The sequence below is a fragment of the Halichoerus grypus genome, chromosome 11, assembly GCF_964656455.1.
Source record: "Halichoerus grypus chromosome 11, mHalGry1.hap1.1, whole genome shotgun sequence".
Taxonomy (NCBI): Eukaryota; Metazoa; Chordata; class Mammalia; order Carnivora; family Phocidae; genus Halichoerus; species Halichoerus grypus.
In genome coordinates, this window is record NC_135722.1 from 65339271 (window position 1) to 65361746 (window position 22476).

Genomic DNA, 22476 nt, shown 5'->3' on the forward strand with positions numbered 1-22476 from the left:
TCTCTCAGGGCTGTTCTTACCTGCCCTGTCTCTTTGATTGGTTGTTTTCAACAAAGCTATGAAGAAATAGTATGTATTGAGATCTGTGAGGCATGCTCTGGGAACTTTTTACTTGTGCTAGTGAAAATATTCTGTTTATCTCTTTAAATAACATAACTTTCCTTGAATTGCATCCTGAAATACTTTCTTGAGTGGAAGACAAAGGAGTGAATTATAGCTAGCGTGACATTAATTACCCATAATCTTGGGAATACCCATGGGAGTGTTAAGTCAGCCATCTTAGGAGTCATGATGCAAAAAAGGTTGAAGCCCCTGTTCCAGATGAAAGGTAACCATTTTATTTTGTTTATGTATTTATCTTTTTATTTTATTTCAGTTAGAAATGATCATTTAAATTAGAATATTTATATGAAAGTGACTTGTTAATTTTAAAGTGCTGTGCAAATACAGAAAATTTTAATTCACAGGATCAATATAAATCTTTATTGATTGCTTTGAAAAGTAAGTATAATTCATATCTTTTTTTTTTTTTTTTTTTTTTAAAGATTTTATTTATTTATTTGAGACAGAGAGAATGAGAGAGAGAGAGCACATGAGGGGGGGGGGTCAGAGGGAGAAGCAGACTCCCCGCTGAGCAGGGAGCCCGATGCGGGACTCGATCCAGGGACTCCAGGATCATGACCTGAGCCGAAGGCAGTCGCTTAACCAACTGAGCCACCCAGGCGCCCTATAATTCATATCTTTATCACTAGGCTTTTGAAACTTAATTTTTGTGGTTGTCCCTTTGGAGTCTGGACTCTGTATATTTTTACATTTATGTAGCATCAAAAAATTTTATCTTAATTTTAAAATATTTTACTTAACAGTTGTTGATAGTTATTTATCCTTTCATTAATAATGAAAATTTAAATGACCATAACTAAAACAGTTACATTATTTAACTTTCTAGCAAAAAAATTTATTATACTGTATTCTTTAGCTTTTTTTTTTAAGAAGGAAATTTAGTCCTTGCTAACAGTGTATAGATTTAGAAGTGCTATGCCCTTTTCTTTCTTTTTTTTTTTTCATATAGCACACTATGTATATATACACACACACTTGTGGGAGAAAGGGCCTCATTGATTGTACCATTATGAATCTGATGTTTTTAAAAAGACATGTTTTCCATTTTTGGTGTTAAAAATTGCTTATAAAATAGAGTCCCTACAAAGTATAGCCTGTGCATATTTGGAAGTGCTAGAAAGGAAGCATTACATTTAAAGGAGGCTGGCTTTAATTACTAAATAGGCATATATACTGTATGTGTTTATAAAATTTATGTTTGCATTCTGACTTCTTATTAGAGTAATTTATGATGGAAATAAAAGTCCACAGGAGAGGCAAACAAGTACAGGAAATGGTGAGAAATTGTGGAATTAGGGGAATGATTAAGAATTGGGATCTATTACATTCTTATTAAGAACACCCATACAAGTGTAGATAAAAAAGGCTAAGTTCATTTACGATATATTTATTAACAGCCTGAGCCTGTTAGAAAGTAACATTGATTGAGCAATTTTGGATTTTTTCCAACTCCTGTTTACTTTGTTAAAGGCATAACAAGGTAATCTGGTTCCTTTCCACTTAAATAAGACAAAGAATTCAATATTGAGGCACTGTTTATAGGTTGTTAAATATTTTAGTTTGGTGTCTGAGGATAATGTTTAGCATTGTGTTCAATTAGTGTGAACTAACTAGTTGAAGTGCCAGATTCTTAAATGTCTTACTTCAATTAATACAAAATACTAAGGCCTCCATTCATTCCAAGTTACTTGCTCCAGGGGTGCCAGCCACACAGTCTCCATAAGCAGGCTTTTCTGGGGACTAATCAAGACTCATGGCCTCCAGGTTTTGGGGCACTGGCATTTCAGTATCTGAAACGTCACTGTTCCTTTTTATGAGTTTCTCTGTTTTTATCCCCAGTTCTTTCTCCCATTTTGTTATGCATGGAATCAAACATGTATGATAACATTAATACAGTTAGAAATGAGTATCATTTGGTAAAGCATACTAGAAAGTTATAATAATAAATAAATAAACCCAAATGAAACTTTATGCCAATTTAGGATATTGGTCTTCAGTAGGTGAAATTTTCAAAGACGGCAGTGATGTTGTTTTTTCCTGTTGATGTTAGGGCAAGATGGTGGTAAAATGACGAGGTAGGCACATTTTTTTGTTTGGTACTCTCCCACCTTCTTTTTCAGCAGCTCTGTTCCTATTTCTGTTTTCCTTCAGTTATCTGTCCTTGTCAGCTAATTTTTTATGTTTCCTGTGTCCAGAGATATTTGCAACTTAATGCAAATATTTGTTAACGAATGAAAAGTCCTGAATGTCCAACACAATACAGTAATGCAAATGTGGTTTCAGGCACGGTGAGAGGAAATGAAGATCTGTTTTGGAGGTGAGAGGGACTTTCAACATCTCTTAAATCCTTTTAGGCAAATAGGTGCTTTATTTGGTCATGCTGGATCTAGAGTCTCACTTTGGCTTTATTGTGTCTAGTCTCAGTTACTCTTTGAATGGGTTACATAGATAACAAAGATTGTTCTAGATATCGTTGTATAGTGTAGTGAAACTCTTGGCTTCTAACCTTTTATAATGACCTGTTAAGAATATTAGAGCTGGGGGCACCTGGGTGGCTCAGTTGTTAAGCGTCTGCCTTCGGCTCAGGTCATGATCCCAGGGTCCTGGGATCGAGCCCCGCATCGGGCTCCCTGCTCCGCGGGAAGCCTGCTTCTCCCTCTCACATTCCCCTTGCTTGTGTTCCCTCTCTCGCTGCCTCTCTCTCTGTCAAATAAATAAATAAAATCTTTAAAAAAAAAAAGAATATTAGAGCTGGAAAACAAGACCATACCCCCTCTACACTTTGATGGCACCTTTTTTCTTAGTCTTAATGGTGCACGTGTGTGCATGCATGTTAGAATGCATGATTGCATGTGTAGCATATGTGTGTTTACATACTTCCTTCAGACCTTTTGCTCTGCTGACTCTAGATCTTTGCTCCAGCTGTTTCAACTCTCTGAATACTCTTTTTCTTGTAGATTTTTATAACTTAAAGTAAGTAAGACAGTTTTTAGCAGAGCAAGTATCTATGATTTTTTTTTTTTGCTACCAAGAGAAAGCTAAGAAAATGCTTTTGATTACTGAGTTACCATCACATGGTACCATTAAGTAGGTAATCAGTAATCATTTATTGAAGAAATGAAGAATTTTACTTCGGAAATTTCTTTAGATGTTTCAGGAGACTTGATAAACTTTCTTTTGTTAACCCTGAGAAAATATTAAGAAATAATGAGAACTGCTATCTGTTGCTAGTGGAGTACAAATTAGTACAACCACTTTGGAAAACAGTTTTGTACTCTTAAATCAATTTGAACATACACACATTCTACAACTCAATTCATTCTTAAATATGGACTAGAGAATTTTTTAACTTGTGTGTACCATCGGAAACCAAAAGGAATGTTTAGAGCAGCGTGTTCATAATTACAAAAACTCAGTTCAACTCGGGGATCCACCAGCAATTGAATAGATAAATAAATTGTATATTCATATCCTGGAATACTAAGTGGCATAAAAGCTTCAGGTTGGTTCTGAGAAACTCCAATATTTATTTCTTCCAAATACTCATGCTATTTTCTATTTGGAAATTAAGCCGCTTTAAGTTTATTTTTCTTAGTATTACAGTTTAACATTGTTAATACCTGAGGCTTTCTTACATCTTTCTGGTTTTGTAATTTATAACTTCTACTTAAAAAAAAAACCTTATTAGTGGTACAGCCATAGTTGAAAGGAACAGCAAAGTTTGTACTATCGGCAGAGTTTAGTTTTACATGCTCTTTACTCTTTGTCATAAATAATATAAAACTGTTTACATTCTTTCTTTGGAAAAACTGAGCCCCAACTTAATAAAATATAAATATTTGGGAAACTAGTTCATAACTCTCCAGACTACTAGACCCCAAATATGTAAGAAGTGATAAATGTGGAGTTCCACTCCAAGATAAAGATTTTTATCTTCACAAATTCTGAGGCAAGTTCTTCACTGGGCTAAATTTATTTGGATGCAAGTAGCTGGATACCAACCTACAAGACAATTAAGATGTAAGTGTATTTATTTTTTAAAGTAAATTACAAGGAGTCTGAAGAGTAGCAGTTCCAAGATTCTGTGATGTAATCAAGAACTCAGGCTATTTAGATCTTTCTATTTTGCTGTCTTTGGTTCATTGGTTTTTTGCTTTTGTGCTTGTCAATAAATTCCATGATGGTGATGATAGTGATGATGGAGGACATACAATTAATAGAAAAATAGAAAAAAAAAAAGAAATTATTTTTGGGGGGAGGAGTTGGGTGAACAGATTGGAAATTGAGACACAACTCTTTGAAAGTAATGTTCTATTAATATTTTGGAAATCATATGACTGAAATCCTGACATCATGGAAAAAGAAGGCCTTCCATATTCACATTTCGTTTTTCCATTTGTGCTCCTTTTTTCTTTACTGTTCTTTGCATAGCCTATAGAATCGGACTGTGCATCTGGGTATTACAGTCATTGTTAATGATTCTGAGTATTCTGGCATGGAGTGAATAGCTATTAGATGTTTTAAATGGGTTATATTCAGGTTGTCTTCTAACTCCACCCATTTTTTTCTATTTATTAAATTAATTTGGTTGTATAAAAGGTGCTATTTCTAATTTATATGCTTTGTTTGAATTTTTATTTTATTTTTTAACTTTGGTATATGACCTTCCATTTTCTTTTGTCTTTTTAGGTTGTACATATATACTTTTTAAAATTAGACTTAATGGGACACCTGGGTGGCTCAGTCGGTTAAGCGTCTACCTTCGGCTCAGGTCATGATCCCAGGGTCCTGGGATCGAGTCCCACATCGGGCTCCTTGCTCAGTGGGGAGCCTGCTTCTCTCTCTCCCTCTCCTGCTCCCCCTGCTACTGCTCTCTCTCTCTGACAAATGAATAAATAAAATCTTTTAAAAATATAAAATTAGACTTAATTTTCAGACTATTTTTAGGTTTATAGAAAAATTGAGCAGGAAGTGTAGATAGTTCCCATAATCTCCCCTTTTCCTTTTCCCTATTATTAACATCTTGCATAAGTATGGCACAGTTGTTACAACTGATGAACCTATAATGTTACGTTGTTATTAACTAAAACACTAAAGCCTATAGTTTACATTAGGGTATACACTTCCTGTTTTACAATTCCAAGGATTTTGATGAATGCATAATATGATATATCCACCAGTACAGTATCATATAGAATAGTTTCACTGCCCTAAAAACCCCCTGTGTTTTACCTGTTCTCTGTTCCTTGGCAACCACTGGTCTTTTCACTGTCTTTATAGTTTTGCCTTTTCTAGAATGGAAAAGTTGTTGTTTATTGATTTTAGCCATTATTAGAATGTCATCTAAAAAAAAGAGAAAAATTTACTTCTTCTTTCCTAATCTGGATGCCTTTTATTTCTTTTCCTTGCATTACTGCACTGGCTAGGACTTCCACTACTACACTGAATAGAAATCAAGCTGACATCTTGCCTTGTTCCTGATCTTAGGAGAAATATATTCAGTCTTTTCACCCTTAAATATGTTAGCTATAGTTTTTTTTTTTTCAATGCCCTTTTTCCATTTGAGAAAATTCCCTTTCATTCCTAGTTTTTATGAAAGTTTTTATTATCAGGAATAGATTTTTGATTATGTCAGATGTCTTTCCCATAGCTATAGAGATGATCATGTGGTTGTCTTTTTCAGTTTAGTATGGTGAATTACATTGCTTGATGTTTGAGTGTTAAATAAACCTTGCATCCTGGAATAAATCCCACTTGACATGTTTTTCCTTTTGTATATTGTTGGTTCAATCTATTCACATTTTGTTAAGCATATTTATATTGATGTTCATGGGGCATATTGGTCTGTAGTTTTCTTGTAATGTCTTTGTCTGGTTTTGCTGTCAGGGTAACACTGCCCTTTTTGAGTTAAGAAGCATTCCATTCCCTCCTTTTCAAATTTCTGGAAGGGTATGTATAGAATTCGAATTAGTTCTTTCTTAGATGTTGGTATGAATTTATCAGTGAAGCCATATGGATCAGGAATTTCCTTTGTGGGAAGATACTTAACTACTCTTTCAATTTCTTGTAGAAACATTGGTTTATTTAGGCTATACTTCTTTTTGTGTGAGCTTTGGTAGTTTGTGTCTTTCAAGCAATTTTTTATTTCTCTTATGTTGTTAAATTAATTGGCATAAAATTGTTTATATATTCCCTGATTGTCCTTTTAATTTCTGAAAAATTTGTAATATGACCCTTCTCTCTTTTTTTTCCTCCATATTATAGTCTATATTGGGAAATTTTTTTTTATGGGTCTAAAAAGAATGTTTGTTCTGCTTTTGTTTAGTGCAGAGGTCTATAAAAATAGGTTAAGTTAATTGATGGTATTTTTCCAGGGTCATATCTTGATTTTCTCTCTGCTTCTCCATCAGTTATTGTAGAGGGATATATTTCTGACTGTAGTTGTGAATTTGTCTTATTTATCCATGTAGTCATATATTTTTGACTCATGTATTTTGAATCTCTGTTTTTAGATTCATAAACATTTAAGTTTATGTCTTCTGCATTAATGGGCTCCTTTATTATTATGAAATGGCTTTCTTTATCTCTGGTGTTATATGCCTATATCTAAGAAAATCACTGGCAAGAGGAATGGGATTAACATTGTTGATTTAATTAAACCAAAGCTTTATAAAAAAGAAAAGGTGGAGGGGCGCCTGGGCTCAGTCGGTTGAGCATCTGCCTTAGGCTTGGGTCTGGATCTCCAGGTCCTGGGATCGAGCCCCAGCTCTGGGCTTCCCCCTCAGCAGGGAGTCTTCTTCCTTCTCTCTCTCTGTCCCTCTGCTCCTCCTCCCTGCTCATGTCCTCTCTCAAATAAATAAAAATCTTAAAAAAAAAAAAATGTGGATAACCTAAAGAAAATCAGCATTTGGGGCACCTGGGTGGCTCAGTTGGCTGGGTGTCTGACTCTTAGCTTAGCTCAGGTCTTGATCTCAGCTCGAGTCTTGATCTTAGGGTTGTGAGTTCAAGCCCCGCTTTGGGCTCCAGGCTGGGTGTGGAGCCTACTTAAAAGAAAAAGGGATGCCTGGGTGGCTCAGTCGGTTAAGCTTCTGACTCTTTGCTTCAGGCTCTTCTTCTGGCTCTGTAGGGCCCTGTATGGGGTTCTGCATTGGGCTCTGCGCTGGGCCTGGAGCCTGTTTAAGATTCTCTCTCCCTTGCCCTCTGCCCCTTTCCCCTGTGCTCTCTCTCTCCTTCGCTCTCTCCCTCTCTAAAAAAAAAAATAAATAAAAGAAAAAGAAAATCAGCATTTGCTAGAACAGAGGAAAGAAGTGAAGGGGAGGGATGTTATATAGTTGTCTAATAATTATTTATTACATATACTATACTTGCCTACTTAAAAATATTTTATATGCTAATTAAATGAAAGGTGAAATTTAGATCTAATTTGAAGTTAAACAGGCTCTTAGTTATAATATTTGGTATTATCACCATTTCATGGTTAAGAAAACTCAGCTGAAAGAGTGACTCAACTCTATTGTTATGAAATAGAATGGAAGTCTAAACTTAAGCATTTGTGTTATTTGTTATCCTTTGTTAGTTTGTTTTGACTCTGAGTCTAAGAAGATAACATTATGGGGGGAAAAACACATGCTTTTCTTAAGTTTTATTATGTTCAAAGAGGAAAAACAGGTACGTTATTTCATCATGTCACACTGGATAGAACATGACAGAACATATATTTACAAAAATACACTCTTCTTTAGAGCCAGATGACTGCTATCAGTTTGGAAACAAACCATCTGCTTATTGTTTAAATTCCTGGATAACTTACCAACCCACATCTATAAACAGAAGTAACATTCTTCATAACCCTTAAAACCACTGCTAAGGTCCATTGTCTCCATATGTAATGCATATTTCCTGTGTACTGAATGGAAACAGATTATGACATTTATGATGTGTAAAAAGATCAAGTTGATTTCATTAACATGACAGGCTAATGAGTTATACTTTCAGCATTTAAAATTGTTATAATACAGTTTAGAACATATTTGTTCACACTGTGGTAAAGCATAAACCCTCAAACTATCAATAAATAAGCTCTTACTTGATCTATTCCAAACAACTACTTATTCATTAGCTGTTGGTTCTTGCATTTATTCACCATTTATTGAGTGTTTCTCAGGTGCTGGTGCTAGAGGTTTAATGATGAGTGAAATACAACCTATAGTCTAGTGAGAATTTTAGCTGAATAAGTAATTACTATATGAAGTATACAATAATAATTATTTTAAGTATAGTACTATAATAACTATTACTTATGTAAAGTATTATACATTGGTGAAAGAACAGAAAGAATCAGAGATTACTCAAGTTTCTGATTGGGCAAATGGTGGTTGGAAACACAGGTACACAAATGCTCACCTGTATGTGAAGATGAGATTGGTGATGTTTGTTTGCTGATTGCTCAATTTTTTACATGTAATACTAAGTTAAGTACACCATTATTGGTAGCATATGTAGAATTTTCTATGGAATGCAGAGTTTTCATACCAATTTACTCTTCTTGGTTCCCTCAGTCTTCCTATGAGTGCAGACTCATATTAGTCTTATTTGTCCTAGATTATTCATGTCTTGAATTTACTGTTGGCTAGAGTATTATTGCCACTTTTCTTCTGCTTTGGTCAACCTCTACCTCTGCCCTCAGTTTATATGAATTTAAGATGAAATATGCAACTAAAGCATATAAATATCCTTTCAAAAAATAATTTCCATCAAGGTGGTATCCAGGTTTTTCCTAATGGTTGGTCGGAATTAAGTTACCAATTAGTTGAGAACAGCTTTGGGGAGGGAGGCAGGTGTGCATTCTTCTTTTTTTTTTTAACCAGCTTTATATTTAATGACCTTCACCTGTTTTAAGTACAAAGTTTGATGAGTTTTGATAGATGTTTATAGTCATGTGACTAAAACCCTAATTAAGATACAGAATAGTTCTCTCTCCCTAAAAATTCCCTTTGCAGTAAGTTCCCTCCCCCTCAGGTCCCAGGCCCCAAGCAATCACTAATCTGCTCTTTGTCACTCTAATTTTGGCTTTTCTACAATTCATATAAATGAACATATGTTTTCATTTTTCTTGGGTAGATACCAAGGGTTAGAATTGCTCGGTCTTATGGTAAGTTTATGTTTAACTTTATAGGAAACTGCCCAGCTGCTTTTTAAAGTGACTGTACCATTTTGTATTTCTACCAGTAACGTGTGAGAGTTCCGGTAGCTCCATATTCCCACTATAACTTGGCATTGTCATTCTTTTTACTTTTAGCCATCTGACGCACGTGTTGTGGTACCTCATTGTGGTTTTAGTTTGCATTGCCCTAAGGACTATGATGTTGAACATTTTTTATTGGCTTTTTGTCCATTCACAAGTATATGTCTGTGTGTATATGCATGCATATATTATGTATATGTTGATATATCTATTTTTCTTTTTGATGAAGTATCTTTTGAAATCTTGATCATTTAACATTTTTTGGTTTGTGTCTTATTTTTGATTTGTATGAGTTATTTATATATTCTGAATGCAAGTGCTTTGTTAGGTATGTATATATACAGGTATTGAGGCTGTGGTTTGCTTTTTCATTTTCTCAATTGAATCTTTCAAAGAGCAAAAGGCTTTTAATTTTGATGAAGCATATTTTATCAATGTATCATTGTCTGATGCTGCTTAACAAACCACTCAAAATTTAGTGACTAAAAATGACAGTAGTATTTACTTTCCATGAATCTGCAGTTTGGGAAGGGCTCACCCAGAATAGACCCATTTCTGCTCTACTTGACATGGCTGGTGCAGCTTGAAAGCTAAGGGCAGATTCACTCACATGAATGACACCTGGGCTTGGAATACTTGAAGAGTTGTATATTGGAATAGCTAGGGCATGTCTCTCTATTTCTCTATAGTTTTTCTAGCATGGTGGCTTCAAGGTAGTTGGACTTCTTACATGCTCAGGGCCCCAAAGGCACATATACAAAGTGAGAACACCATACAGAAGCCATTTTGCCTTTTATGATTTAGCTTTAAAATCAGCATCACTTCTGCCTCATTAGGTTACAGATACAAAGATATTTTAAAAGGTCCCAGGTCCAAGGGGAGGGAACAAATGAAATATGTAGGAGAGTCGATGTCACATTTTAAGAAGTACATGTGGTATAAGATATATATTGGTGTGACTTTCTTTGGACAGTACAATCTGTCATAATGAGTTTTTTCTTTAATGTTTTATTCTTTTTTTCCTTATGTAACTTATTTTTGCCCAAATCAAGTGTTTTCAGTTGACTTCCAGTGTTTTTTTCTAGAATCTTTATGGTTTGAGCACCAATATTTAAGTCTGTGTTCCATTTGGAATTCATTTTTGTGTATGGAGTATGGTATGGGTCAAGGCTCATATATTTCTGTTTAGAAAGTCAGTTGTTCAGTTTCCATTGGTTGAAAAGACTACTTTTCCCCCATGTCTTCTTTGTTTTTTGGTTGCCATCTCTTTTTTGCTTCTTTATTCCTCTTTTCTTGGATTCCTTAGATTATACTTTTAACTGTTCCATTTAAATTTGTCTATTGGCTTTTTGGCTATATCTCTATGTATTAGTTTTTAGTGGTTCCATTGGTGATTATAATGTACATGCTTAATCTTTCACCATCTACTTAAATCAGTATTTTACCACTTCTGGTAAAATGAAGGTTTACAATGACATAGGCCGCTTTACTCTCCCCCTCTGATGTAATATTGCTCATATATATTACATCTACATATATTGGAAACTCCATCAGACAATATTATTTTTTCAACAGTCATACATATTTTAAAGATCTTAAAAGAAGAAATACAGGCTTTTACATTTACTCAGATGTTACTATTTCTATTGGTTCTCTTCATTCATAAGGTTTAATGTTTCCTTCTAGGATTATTTCTCTTCAACCTATAGAAATGTCTTTAGCGTTTCCTTTAGAACAATTCTGCTGGCAACAGATTCTCTTAGTGTCTTTCATATGAGAATGTCTTAATTTTGCTTTCATTCCTGAAGGATATTTTTGCTGGATATAGAATTCTGGGTTGATAGGGGTTTTTTGGTCCCAAAACTTTAAAGATGTTCTCTATCTCATTTTCATGGCTTCTGATGGCAAACCCATAATCATCTAATAGTTGTTCTACTATATGTAATAAGTATGGGTACTTTTTAGGGGCTACTTTCAAGATTTAAAAAAATACATGGATTTCAGCATTTTGTTTATAATGTGTCTAGGTATGGTTTTATTTGAGTTTTTTACTTGGGGTTCATTGACTGACTTTCTTGAATCTGTAAATGTATGCCTTTTACCAAATTTGGGAAGTTTACAGACATTATGTCTTCAAATATTTTCTCAATATTAATCTGTTTTTCCTCTCTTTCTGGATCTCTGGTAAAACAAATGCCAGATCTTTTGCTCTTCTCCCACAAGTTTCTGGGGGGCTCTGTTAATTTTTTTTCAATCTTTTTTGGTCTCTGTTATGTAGAATGGATAAGTTTTATAGATTCATCTTTAAGTTCACTGATTCTTTCCTTTTTCATCTCCACTCTGTTGGAGAGCCTTCATTTACTGAATTTTTCATTTTACATATCATATTTTTAAGTTTCAGAATTTCCATTTTTAAAAATAGTTTCTATTTCTCTGCTGAGAACTTCTCTTTCCATTCATAGTAAGTGTGTGTAATAACCTCACCTCATGGAACATAGTTAATAGGTGCTTTTTAGGCTTTGTCTGGTAATTTCAACATCTGATTGTCTTTCCTTTGAGAAGTAGTCATGATTTTTTTGTTCTTTGCAAGTTGAGTACTTTTAGATTGATCCAGGATGTTTTGAATATCATGTTGGGAAACTCTGGGTCCTGTTAAAATCCTCTGGAGAGGGTTGATTTGTTGTTGGCTGCCATTATTGTTAGTAGTAAGCAGTCAACCAGTTTGGTGTGGACTGCAAATTCTGTTTCATCTTCAGTGGGCAGTAGGTCCAAGTAGTTGTATGTTCAGTATCTTTCCTGAGAGGCTTTGGGTCTGTCCTCTCTGTGCACCACTCATGGGTCATGCTAGTACCTGGGTGGTATTTTAATTGTAGTTCTCCTCTCAAAGCCTTTGCTTTGCTGCTTGGGTCTGTTCAGGGCTTAACACTGATTTGGGGTGAACCCTGTCTTTGTGCCAGTTCAAACACAGATTCAGTTAGAGGATCTGCCTTTTCTAGCTCTTCCTTTCTGGGATTACCCCTGTATTCTCTGCCTCACTGGGCCTCCTTTTCCTGGTCCTGTGTCCAGAAGGACAGGGTTTTTCTTGGCATTATAGCTGCCTGCACCACTGTCATAGCTGCACACACCGAACAGGGCATGCTTTTAGGACAGAGTAGCTAGAGAAGAGAGTGAAAAATATAATGGGTATTTTTCCTTTTATCTTTGCACTAAAGGAGAGGATCCCTTTCCATATGCCTTTGGCCAGAAAAGCAGCATTTCTTTTCCAGTGTTAACTACCTGTACTGCGGATGCTTCATCTTATAACGGGCTTATCTTTGGGCCAGAGTCAAGAGACAGCAAAGACAGAAAACCCCCTGAACAGTCAGGGATTAATTCCCTACACATTCGGTGGCTCACTTGGGCCCCCTCTTCTTTTGTGAGAAGCAGATAGCTAATGCTCAGGTTTTCTGTTTTTTTATTTTGTACTTTTATCATCATAAGAAGGAAAATACCTGGGGCTTGAAAACCTCAGTGTTTAAATCTTTTTTTTTTTCTATGGCTAGGATAAAGAGCCCGGGAATAAATTTTGCCTGATTTCTGAGACTTTTGCTAAATTAATCTTGAAATAATGTAAGTTTTCTGCTTTCTGGTTATCCTGTCAAGAATTTTAGCATAAATAAATGACCATCTGGCATAATGTGTTAATTGTGGTTGACTGTTTTATATAGTGCATTTTTAATTGCCATCTGATGTGGTTTTTAATTGCATTTTTAATTGCAATTGATGACTGATTTTTTAAGGTAGAATTGGAATTCTGCATTTCTTGTGAGATATTAATAGTAACAAAATGATCATTTATTGAGCACATGAAAGTTTTCCTTCAGTAATGTACCATTATTATCTTTATTTTGCTAATGATGAAGTTGAGCTCAAAGAAGTGAAGTTGCTTGTCCAAGATCATACGTTTACAAATGGCAAAGCTAGAATTTGAACTCAACAATCTGTTTCTAAAACCTGCTTTTCTTAATCTTTATGCTAATTATCATACATAGCACAAGGTGCTGGGAATACATAAATAAAAGATTGAATTCATGCCCTCCAGGATCTCTCTGTTTAGTTGGCAAACCAGGACAATCAAGAGATATTCACAGAACAGTAAGTGCCGTGACTCTTTGACATAGATTTTTTGTTCTTTAGATTCACAGGTATGATTAAGGCTCATTCATATTTAGTCTTTCATTAGTCCAATTTTTATTTTTACATTTAAAAAATCAAAATTAGTATTTCTTAAACATCTTTTCATTGCAAAAGTGCTGTTCTAAGCTAGATCTTGGATTCACTGTTTTGTATTTAGCTAGCCCTTTACTGAGCTTTTCACATATGTTAACACCTGCATTAACCAACACAAGAAGATGGGTTGATATTAGCTGTTACCTTTTTTACAGAGGAGGTCAGAGCTTGAAGAGTTTAAATGATCTGCCTGAAGTTGCCCAGATTGCAAATAGTGGAAATAAGATAACTAGAATTCCAGTTGCTTAATTAATAGGAAGTAAATGCCTGCTAAATACAACTTTTGTATTTATATCAGTAAACTTCAAATTAAATTAATGTACTGAAGTCTTACTGTAATATGATGCTTTAAAGCTATTATACTGCTTTTCAAGGTAAAGTATATTTATATACTTTAAATAGATATATATTTAATAGATATATATTTAATAGATATATTTCTTCTTAATTTTGCTTACTTTGTGTTGGTTATTGAATGAAAAATTATTAGACTATAAAGCATGAGTCTCTATTGAATTTTGGTTATCTTCACTCTAGGTGCTACTCAGTATAATACTGCTTGTGTTATAGCATTTACATTGTTCCAAAATTCTGTTTTAAATCTGTTTAATCTTTTAGTGTGGCAAAAATTACTTTTTTTTGTTTCCTTTTTATTATTACCAAAAGTATGTGTGTATGTGTGTGTGTGTGTGTGTGTGTGTGTGTGTGTATGTGTATGTGTATGTATATATAGTAGAATGTTAGAAAGTAAAGAAAAAGGAAAACATCCAGAGACTACTGCTGTTATCAACACATTATAAATCCTGGCTCTTTTTCAATTTGCACACATACACAGACAAACACAAGGATCCAAGCCAGAACTTTGCATTTATTACATCTAGATTTCATGTCTCCTAAGTCTCTTTTATCTAACACTCTTAAAAAAGCAGTCTCTCTTGGTAACCTATTTTTAAATAAGGACCTATAGATGTTTTTTACCCTGCCACTGACGGAAAATGTTTAATGAATGTTTTTGTAGTAGTCGTTTTAATTGTTATCAAAACTCAAGGAGAAGGAAATTTCAATGAATAATTTGCTGGTGGTCAGTTTACAAATGCTAAGAGATAGCCCTGTATCTCATTGTTTTTGACACTTGTTAGACATTATTTGGGTACAAGTAAATTAAAAGCAATCTCTCTAGTAGAGGTCAAAAGAATGTTGTACACTCCAGTGCTTCCCTATAGAATCAAAGGAAGCTGAGCTGAATTGACAGAGTGCTGTTAGAATGAGACATCCTTGAAAACGTTGGTGGAAAGAGCTGATGAAATAAATCAATTTAGTTGGAAACAAAAGATTGAATTTGGTATTCTTCTACTGGAGAAAGTGCAGAAGAAGAATTAGATCTTCACACTACCTCAGGTTTTTGAGACACAAAAAAGCAAATCATTTGATCTGGTTTAGAGAAGTTGTTGCATACTTTATCCCAAGTGCTTGCTGCCTCTGCCTGTCACCTTTTGCTTCTCAAATATATACAGTAGCTAACCTGACCTAGATGAATACTGTTAATCAGATCACTAGATTAAATAAGGTTTAAAACGAAATAGGAAGATAGGAAGATGAAAGATGTAATTTAATGTACATATCATTAAGAATAGAAAAAATGCAAATACATCATTGGTGAGAAATTTTTTTCCTTCAGTAACAATTTCTGTGAATAGATCTTTCAACATCTAGTTCTATAGGCTTTAGTAAAGTTCATTTGTCATAGCAAAATCATTCATTATAAATCTGTTTTTTTGTATGGGTATGTGACTAACCCCTTTCCTTTTCCATCAATGGCCTATTTTAACTCTCTCAGTGAATTATGAATTGGAATTATATTCATATCGTAAATTTAGCAGCGTTTGCTCTAAAAGATTTTTTATTTTCTAACTTAGTGTGTAGATATCCACCCACCCCCTCCCCCTTTTCTGGGGTGTGTGTGTGTATGTATAGGGGTGTTCTCAAGATTGCTCTTCTCATTTAGAAAATGTTAGAAAAATTTTGCTTTTATGGATAAATTACATGCTATATTTTCCCAATGAAGTTGAAATGAAAGTTGTTACTTTTTAATTCCTATCCTGTCTAGGGTTGCTTACTTTTCCTTGATAATTTCTAAACTGCAGTCTTCTTAGCTTTCTAATTCTGTAACTGTGTAGCTTTGTGACAACAAAGATGTATGACTTTGAGCCTTAGTTGGGCTTTTCGTATTGCTTGGCAGTTCCATTACCTTCTGCTTTGCTTTTACTGTTACTCTAACCCTCATCTTTCTTTCAGTCAGTATCTTTGTCATTCTCAGAGGATTATCCTGTCTGGTAGGTTGGGAGTGTGGGGGAAGAGGGTAGAGGGGAGGGCGAAGAGCAGAGGGAGGGAGAGGGAAAGCATTTCCCTATATTTGTACCTTCTCCCTTTTAACGTAGCTGACAGATTGCTGTGTGCTCTTGATCCTGTCTTCCACAGGAATCCCCTTCTGTCAGGATCCATTTTCCTCCCTGTGTCTAAACTTCTTCCACCTGACTGACTTCTACTTAGCCTCTAAAAACTTGTTTAAATCTCTTCTATCCTAAAAGTATACTGTCCTCAATTTTCTCTCAACCCTGTTCTTTCTGGCAACAACTCATTGTCATTTCTTACCTTTATTGTCAAACTTTTTGAAAGAGTTTGCGTACACTGTTTGCCTTTATATCCTTTTATTCAGTCCTCGACTTTATTCTTATAGGCACCACTCGATTGAAATTGTAAAGTATTTGACCTCTTTGCAAAATTGGACACTCTTGATTTACTTAAAATCAACCTTTAAAAGCTAAAAAAAAAAGTTTTGATTAAGGATGTCTATGTAGTGTAAACAGTCAAATAGCATGCTGCGAAGCTAATGGAAAAAGAGCAGTGCTCTTCTTTACCTCTTCTGATGCATGATTTCCACAACCCAGCGGCAACCACTTGCAACCTTTTACGTATTTCTTCTGTTATTTATTTCCTTATATCTATATTAATGTGTTTACACTGCTGTTTATATTACACCGGTCACACTAAGTTCATACACATATATCAGTTTTATTCCATTTTCCTCCAGGTTTCCAACCCTCCCACCCTTTGGATTTCTTTAGAGGTGCATTCAGTTTTTAAATTTAGGATTGCCCTTTTCTATTGTTCATTTTTTTGAATTACTAATTCTTTAAAATTTATGTTTTGCAGAGCATCCTTTGAATTCTATTTTCTATTAGTGAAGGTTGGAAATGCATTCTTCTTGGACCAGGTTAAAAACTAGAAGCACGTATTGAACAGACGAACTTGTATCCTCTCTTCCCAACCACAGTCTCAAGAAACCTTTTTCTTTTGGCCTCACTGGCTATCTCGCTCATCTTTGTCCATGCCAAGCATGATCTCACCTACTGGCCTTTGTATTTCTTGCCCCGTCTGACTGGAATACCTTTTCATGGACTGAATGTTTTTGTTGCCCCCAGATTCACGTCAAAACCCCACCCCTCAGTGGGAGGTAATTCAAACTAGATGAGGAGCCTTCACCAATGGGATTAGTGCCCTTATGAGAGTAGAGAAAGAGCTTGCTTCTTTTTGCTTCCAGCCATCCAGGAACCAGGAAATAGGTCCTCACGAGACACTGAATCATCAAGCTATTCCCTTATTATCTCTTCTAAGAGTTTATAGTTTTAGCTCTTATATTTAGGCTCTTGATTCCTTTTGAGTTAATTTTTGTATGTGGTATAAGGTAAGGGTCCACTTCATTCTTTTGCTTGTGGATATTTTCTTTAAAAAATTGTCCTTTCCCCCATTGAATGGTTTTGGTATCCTTATTGAATGTCATTAGGTGATGTATGCTAAGGTTTATTTTTGGGCTGTCTATTCTATTTCATTGACCTATATGTTTGTCTGTGACAGTACCACACTGATTACCATAGCTTTGATATAAGTTTTGAAATCAGGAAGTGTGAGTCTTTTAACTTTGTTCTTCTTTTTCAAGATTGTTTTGGCTATTTGGAGTCCTTTGGGTTCTGTGTGAATTTTAGGATGGATTTTTGTATTTCTGTTGAAAAAGTCATTGGGATTTTGGTAGGATTCACATTGACCCTACAGATCATTTTTGGTGGTGTTGACTTCTTTTTTTTTTTTTTAAAGATTTTATTTACTTGACAGACACAGCTAGAGAGGGAACACAAGCAGGGGGAGTGGGAGAGGAAGAAGCAGGCTCCTGGCTGACCAGGGAGCCCAATGTGGGGCTTGATCCCAGGATACTGGGATCATGACCTGAGCTGAAGGCAGACGCTTAACAACTGAGCCACCCAGGCACCCCAGTGGTGTTGACTTCTTAACAGTTGTCTTCCAGTTCATGAACACAGGATGCCTTTCCATTTATTTATGTGTTCCATTATCTCTTTTAGTAGTGTGTGTAGTTTTCAGTGAACAACTAAATCTTTTGCTTTGTTAGTTAAGCTTATTTAGAATTGTTAATTTCCTTTTAGGATTGTTCATTGTTAGTATATAGAAAGCAATAATTTTGGGGGGGTGTTATTTTATATATGGAATCAGTGAATTACTTCATCTTCTGTCAGTATTTCAGTAGCAGTCAAGTGATTTGAACTGAACTTGAAACTAAAAAATCAGAATAAATGATAATTTCTGAATTGAATCCAAGTACTAGCTTTTTACTTAATCTTCATTAATCAAACTAAGGTTTAAATTTATCTAAGTGTACTAATTTGAAACTCTGTAGACATGGTTGAATACCAGCAGATCAAAATAACCTTCGAAACAGTTCTGTTTGAGGTCTTTAATGTCATTAAGTAAGAGGTTCTGAAAATGATATTTCTGAAATATGATGGAGATCATGTAGCTCTTATTGTGACTTATTGATGCTTCTCTAGAAGTTGCTGGAAATGTAATAGGAATGAATGTTTTTTACAGTTTGGAGGGGGTATACAATTGAGTACAGATTATGAATGATGTATTTTTGCTTTTTTAATTCACAGGCCACAGAAACACTATTTAGAATGGCAGTAGCAAGAGGAACCATCACAACATTAAGAAATGGAGAAGTAAGATGAGAATTTTGACATAAATATTATTTATTTCATAGTATGCTGTTTTTAGAACATAAAATGTAGTGAATTCTGTGATACTTTATATAACAAATTGAGAAATACATGATATACATAATACTGAGTGAATCTGACCTATAAATCTGTTTTAGTTAGGTCATATTGGAACCAGATCTTGGGTTGAAAGCAAATTGCTAACTCTTTTAATATTTGGTTACCAATTGCTTTTACTCTTAAAAGAAGATGACAATTTACTTAATAATAACTTCTGCATATATATATATATATTTACTGAAAATAATCCTGTGCTTTTTCCTTTCTTTTTATTCTGTGTTCTACAGATCTGATACTTCTTTCTTAGGATAAAATAATTTGTAATGTTGACATTTATCACAGAGAGAGAAACAAGAGAGAGAAGGTGGGAGAAATGGAATTTAGTCTGTTTGTTTTATAGTTGAGGCTCACTTAAGATTCTAAGTTTTCACTTTTCTAAATGCTCCTACCAATTCTTAAAAAAATCCTACTACTGAAATAAATTTTCATTCCAGAATTATTACCAGCCTGATTACCACTCTGTCTGCCTTTTCTTAATTCACTTTCTCACTAAGACATACTTAAGTTGAGGTTGAATATGATGTCACGTTGCCATGTTCCTTTTTCTATTCTACTAGCAAATACTTAAGGATAAAATATAGAATAGTTCCTTATTCTAGAATTAAATTCTGTGTTATTTAATGTAGTATTTATAATTCAGTAACCTAAATATTTAGTAGAAGTGACTGAATATCTGAGGAGTTAACTGAAATTGTATTATTGTATGATTATAAATTTTATCGATTGCTATATCTGCTTGTTAGGTGAAAATGTACAATCATTTGGAAATCATATACTCTTAAATGTTGAATTGTATATTGACAAGGCACTTTGGAATTAACTTGTAATATATATTTTGTCTATGAAAAAGACTTAACTGATCCCTTTGTATTCTCAACAAACTGCAGTATGTGGTGCCATTTTGAGAAGAAAAATATTCCCATTAATAAAGTCAGACATATTAGTCTGCCTAGAATATGTCAAAATGAATTTCAGATTTTAGTAATTGCTATGTATTTTCTTTTGGGGGGGGCAATGCATTTTTGAACTTTATTTTCTGTTGTAGAAGGTTGGGGAAATGTATGCAAGACAGTTTTAAAAGTAATCTTTTGAGCATATCAACACATTGGATATGTACATATTTTATATAATGGAGAGGAAGTAGTTAAAAAAGCTGGCTTTTGATCCATTTCTTCCTCCCAGTTACCAGTTACTGGGGATTGCCACAGGTTACTAACCTCATTAAGAGGTATTAATGTTGGACAGAGGTTATTTTGTTTTTGTTTTTCTTTTTTTAAGATTTTATTTATTTATTTACTTGAGAGAGAGAGAGAGTGTACATGCTCAAGCTGGGGGGTGGGCAGAGGGAGAGGGAGAAGCAGACTCCCTGCTGAGCAGGGAGCCCAATGCGGTGTTCGATCCCAGGATCCTGAGATCATGACCCCAGCCGAAGGCAGACGCCCAACCAGCTGAGCCACGCAGGCACCTCTTGGACAGAGTTATTAAGCACTCTGTGACTTTCAGTTTCTAAAGTGAGGTTAAAACTGTTAAGATGCACATTTTTTCTTTTACATTTTAAGATCTCTGAAAATGGTATGTGTTTTCTAATCAGTGATACCTCATAGTAATTGTGAGATTTCTTATAAGTCTCTCATATGTTAGAGTTGATAAAATACAATATTTTGTAGTTTAAAAAATACAGTGACGTGTAGTAAGTATTCAGTAAATGGTAGTTAGGATAGGCTACAAAATAGTTTTAATTTAATTATTTGACTTGGAAAATATAAAATTAAGACAAAACAAAACAAAGATATTACTAAATATGTGTATATACAAGTGGCATAGATTTTTGGAGCTGCTGGGCTAAGTGCTATGGAAATAGATGATATAACATGGTTCTTGCCTTTAGAGGTGCTTACTCTCCAGTTGAGGAAACAATTGCATGAATACCTGGAAAAAAAATCTGGTAGAGAGTAGAAAATGCTTTAGTTCTATTGAGTCTGGAAGTAACTAGAGCCCAGATTCCCCTTGGAATGTGCTAAATTTTAGTATCAAGGCAACAATAGAGAATTCATTTGGGAGTAGGAGAAAAACTAAAAGGTTAACAATTTAATGGATTATTTAAACAGAAGCTGAAATCACCATATTTGTCATAGTGGAAAATTTATGAAATGCTAAGGGAGGAGAAGGGTAAGCAGTTTACTTGTCCTAGGGCACTTAAAAAATTGTTCTAACCCATTACTGTGAAAATTTCTGTTAAGCAGAGATTAAGAAATAACTCCATGACAATGCTATCAAGTAGGAAGAATAAAGACTGGCATATCCAAATTACGAAAAGATCAGTCTTTGAGTACGTTATTGACTGGTTGCACGATTACACTGAACTTTGCTTATCTACCCTTCCCTGTGTTCTGACTCTAAGCCTATACTTTGTGTTATTGGGCATTTCTACTTGGATGTTTTAAGAAATGTTGAGACCAGAAAACATGATTCCTCTCTCAGAAAATAAGCAGATAGTTTTTGAAGGAGTTTGAAACTGACTTTATAAGTTACAGTGAATCATTGGAGGATAAGCAAAGGAGTGACACATTATCTTTTTTAATATCTTCATCACAACTCTGCAAGGGGGAAATTATTAGTCTCATTTTATAGGTAAAATGCGGCTCAGAGGATTTAAACATTTTGCCTGTGATCAAACAGCTAGGAAATGGGAGAGCTAGGATCTGAGCGCCAGTCTGACTCTTAACACCCATTCATTCCACTATACAGTATAATATCCCTCAATTTAATTCACTTACCTAAAGTTTTCTAATTATTCAGTTATCCTATAGCTTGACAACTGAAAAATAGCAGAGTAGCTAAGACCTCTAAGATTATGTAATCAGCCATAATTTTTTTAATGCATTCTGATTATCAGTGTTCCCTCTTCTTTTGTATAGAGAAATATGTGGTTTAAAATGAATGGAGAAAAATACTGACCCTTCACAGTTCTGTTTAGTCACTAAATGTCTAACCATGTTGATATGTTCTTTGTACACTCTTGTATGTGGGCTGGATCTTTTTTATCTTAATTAAATTACATAGGTTAGGAAGCAGTTTTTTTGGGTAGAATTTTTTTTAAAACTTACAGCATACAAATATTGTTAATTGACTATGTTACAAGCCTTGCAATGAGCTGTGGACTATTAGAGTTAAGTTTTGGGGGAGTCAAAAGTTATATGCAGATTTTTGACTGTGCTGGGGGTTGGTGTCCTAACCTCCACGTTGTTCAAGGGTCAGCTATAGTTGTTGGTTTTTTTTAATTCACATTTCCCTGAGAATTTACTATATGAATGCTTATATTGATTAAGCTAATGAATCAAGAATTAGTACTTTATCTCCCTCCCAAGTGGAATAGCCAGCTTTGTGTGCTGGAAAGGGCACTAGTCTGCATGCTAGTCCATGTGAGTTCTCGCTAGTCCATGTGAGTTCTCTTCCTGGCTTTGATAACTATGCAGTCTTGGACATTTTACTTAACTTCTCACAATTTCAGATTTGTACTTTAGAAAATGAATTGATTAGTTGATCTTTAAGGTCTTATATAGCTTTAACATTTTCTGCTTTACACAGGTTTGTATACCCCCCCTTGCCAGCCCCCCACCCTTTTTTTAAGTAGACTCTACACCCAGCGTGGAG

The 22476-nt window shown here is 34.6% G+C and overlaps 1 protein-coding gene across 2 annotated transcripts in view; it reads left to right on the forward strand.

Annotated features, from left to right (window-relative positions):
* Positions 1-22476, forward strand: part of TMEM135 (transmembrane protein 135) — a 264541-nt gene that overhangs the window by 78108 nt on the left and 163957 nt on the right. For both annotated transcript variants that reach the window (XM_078058656.1, XM_078058657.1), the window contains one exon: positions 18640-18705. In XM_078058656.1, the coding sequence (XP_077914782.1) occupies positions 18640-18705 (66 nt within the window). The remainder of the gene's footprint in view (positions 1-18639; positions 18706-22476) is intronic.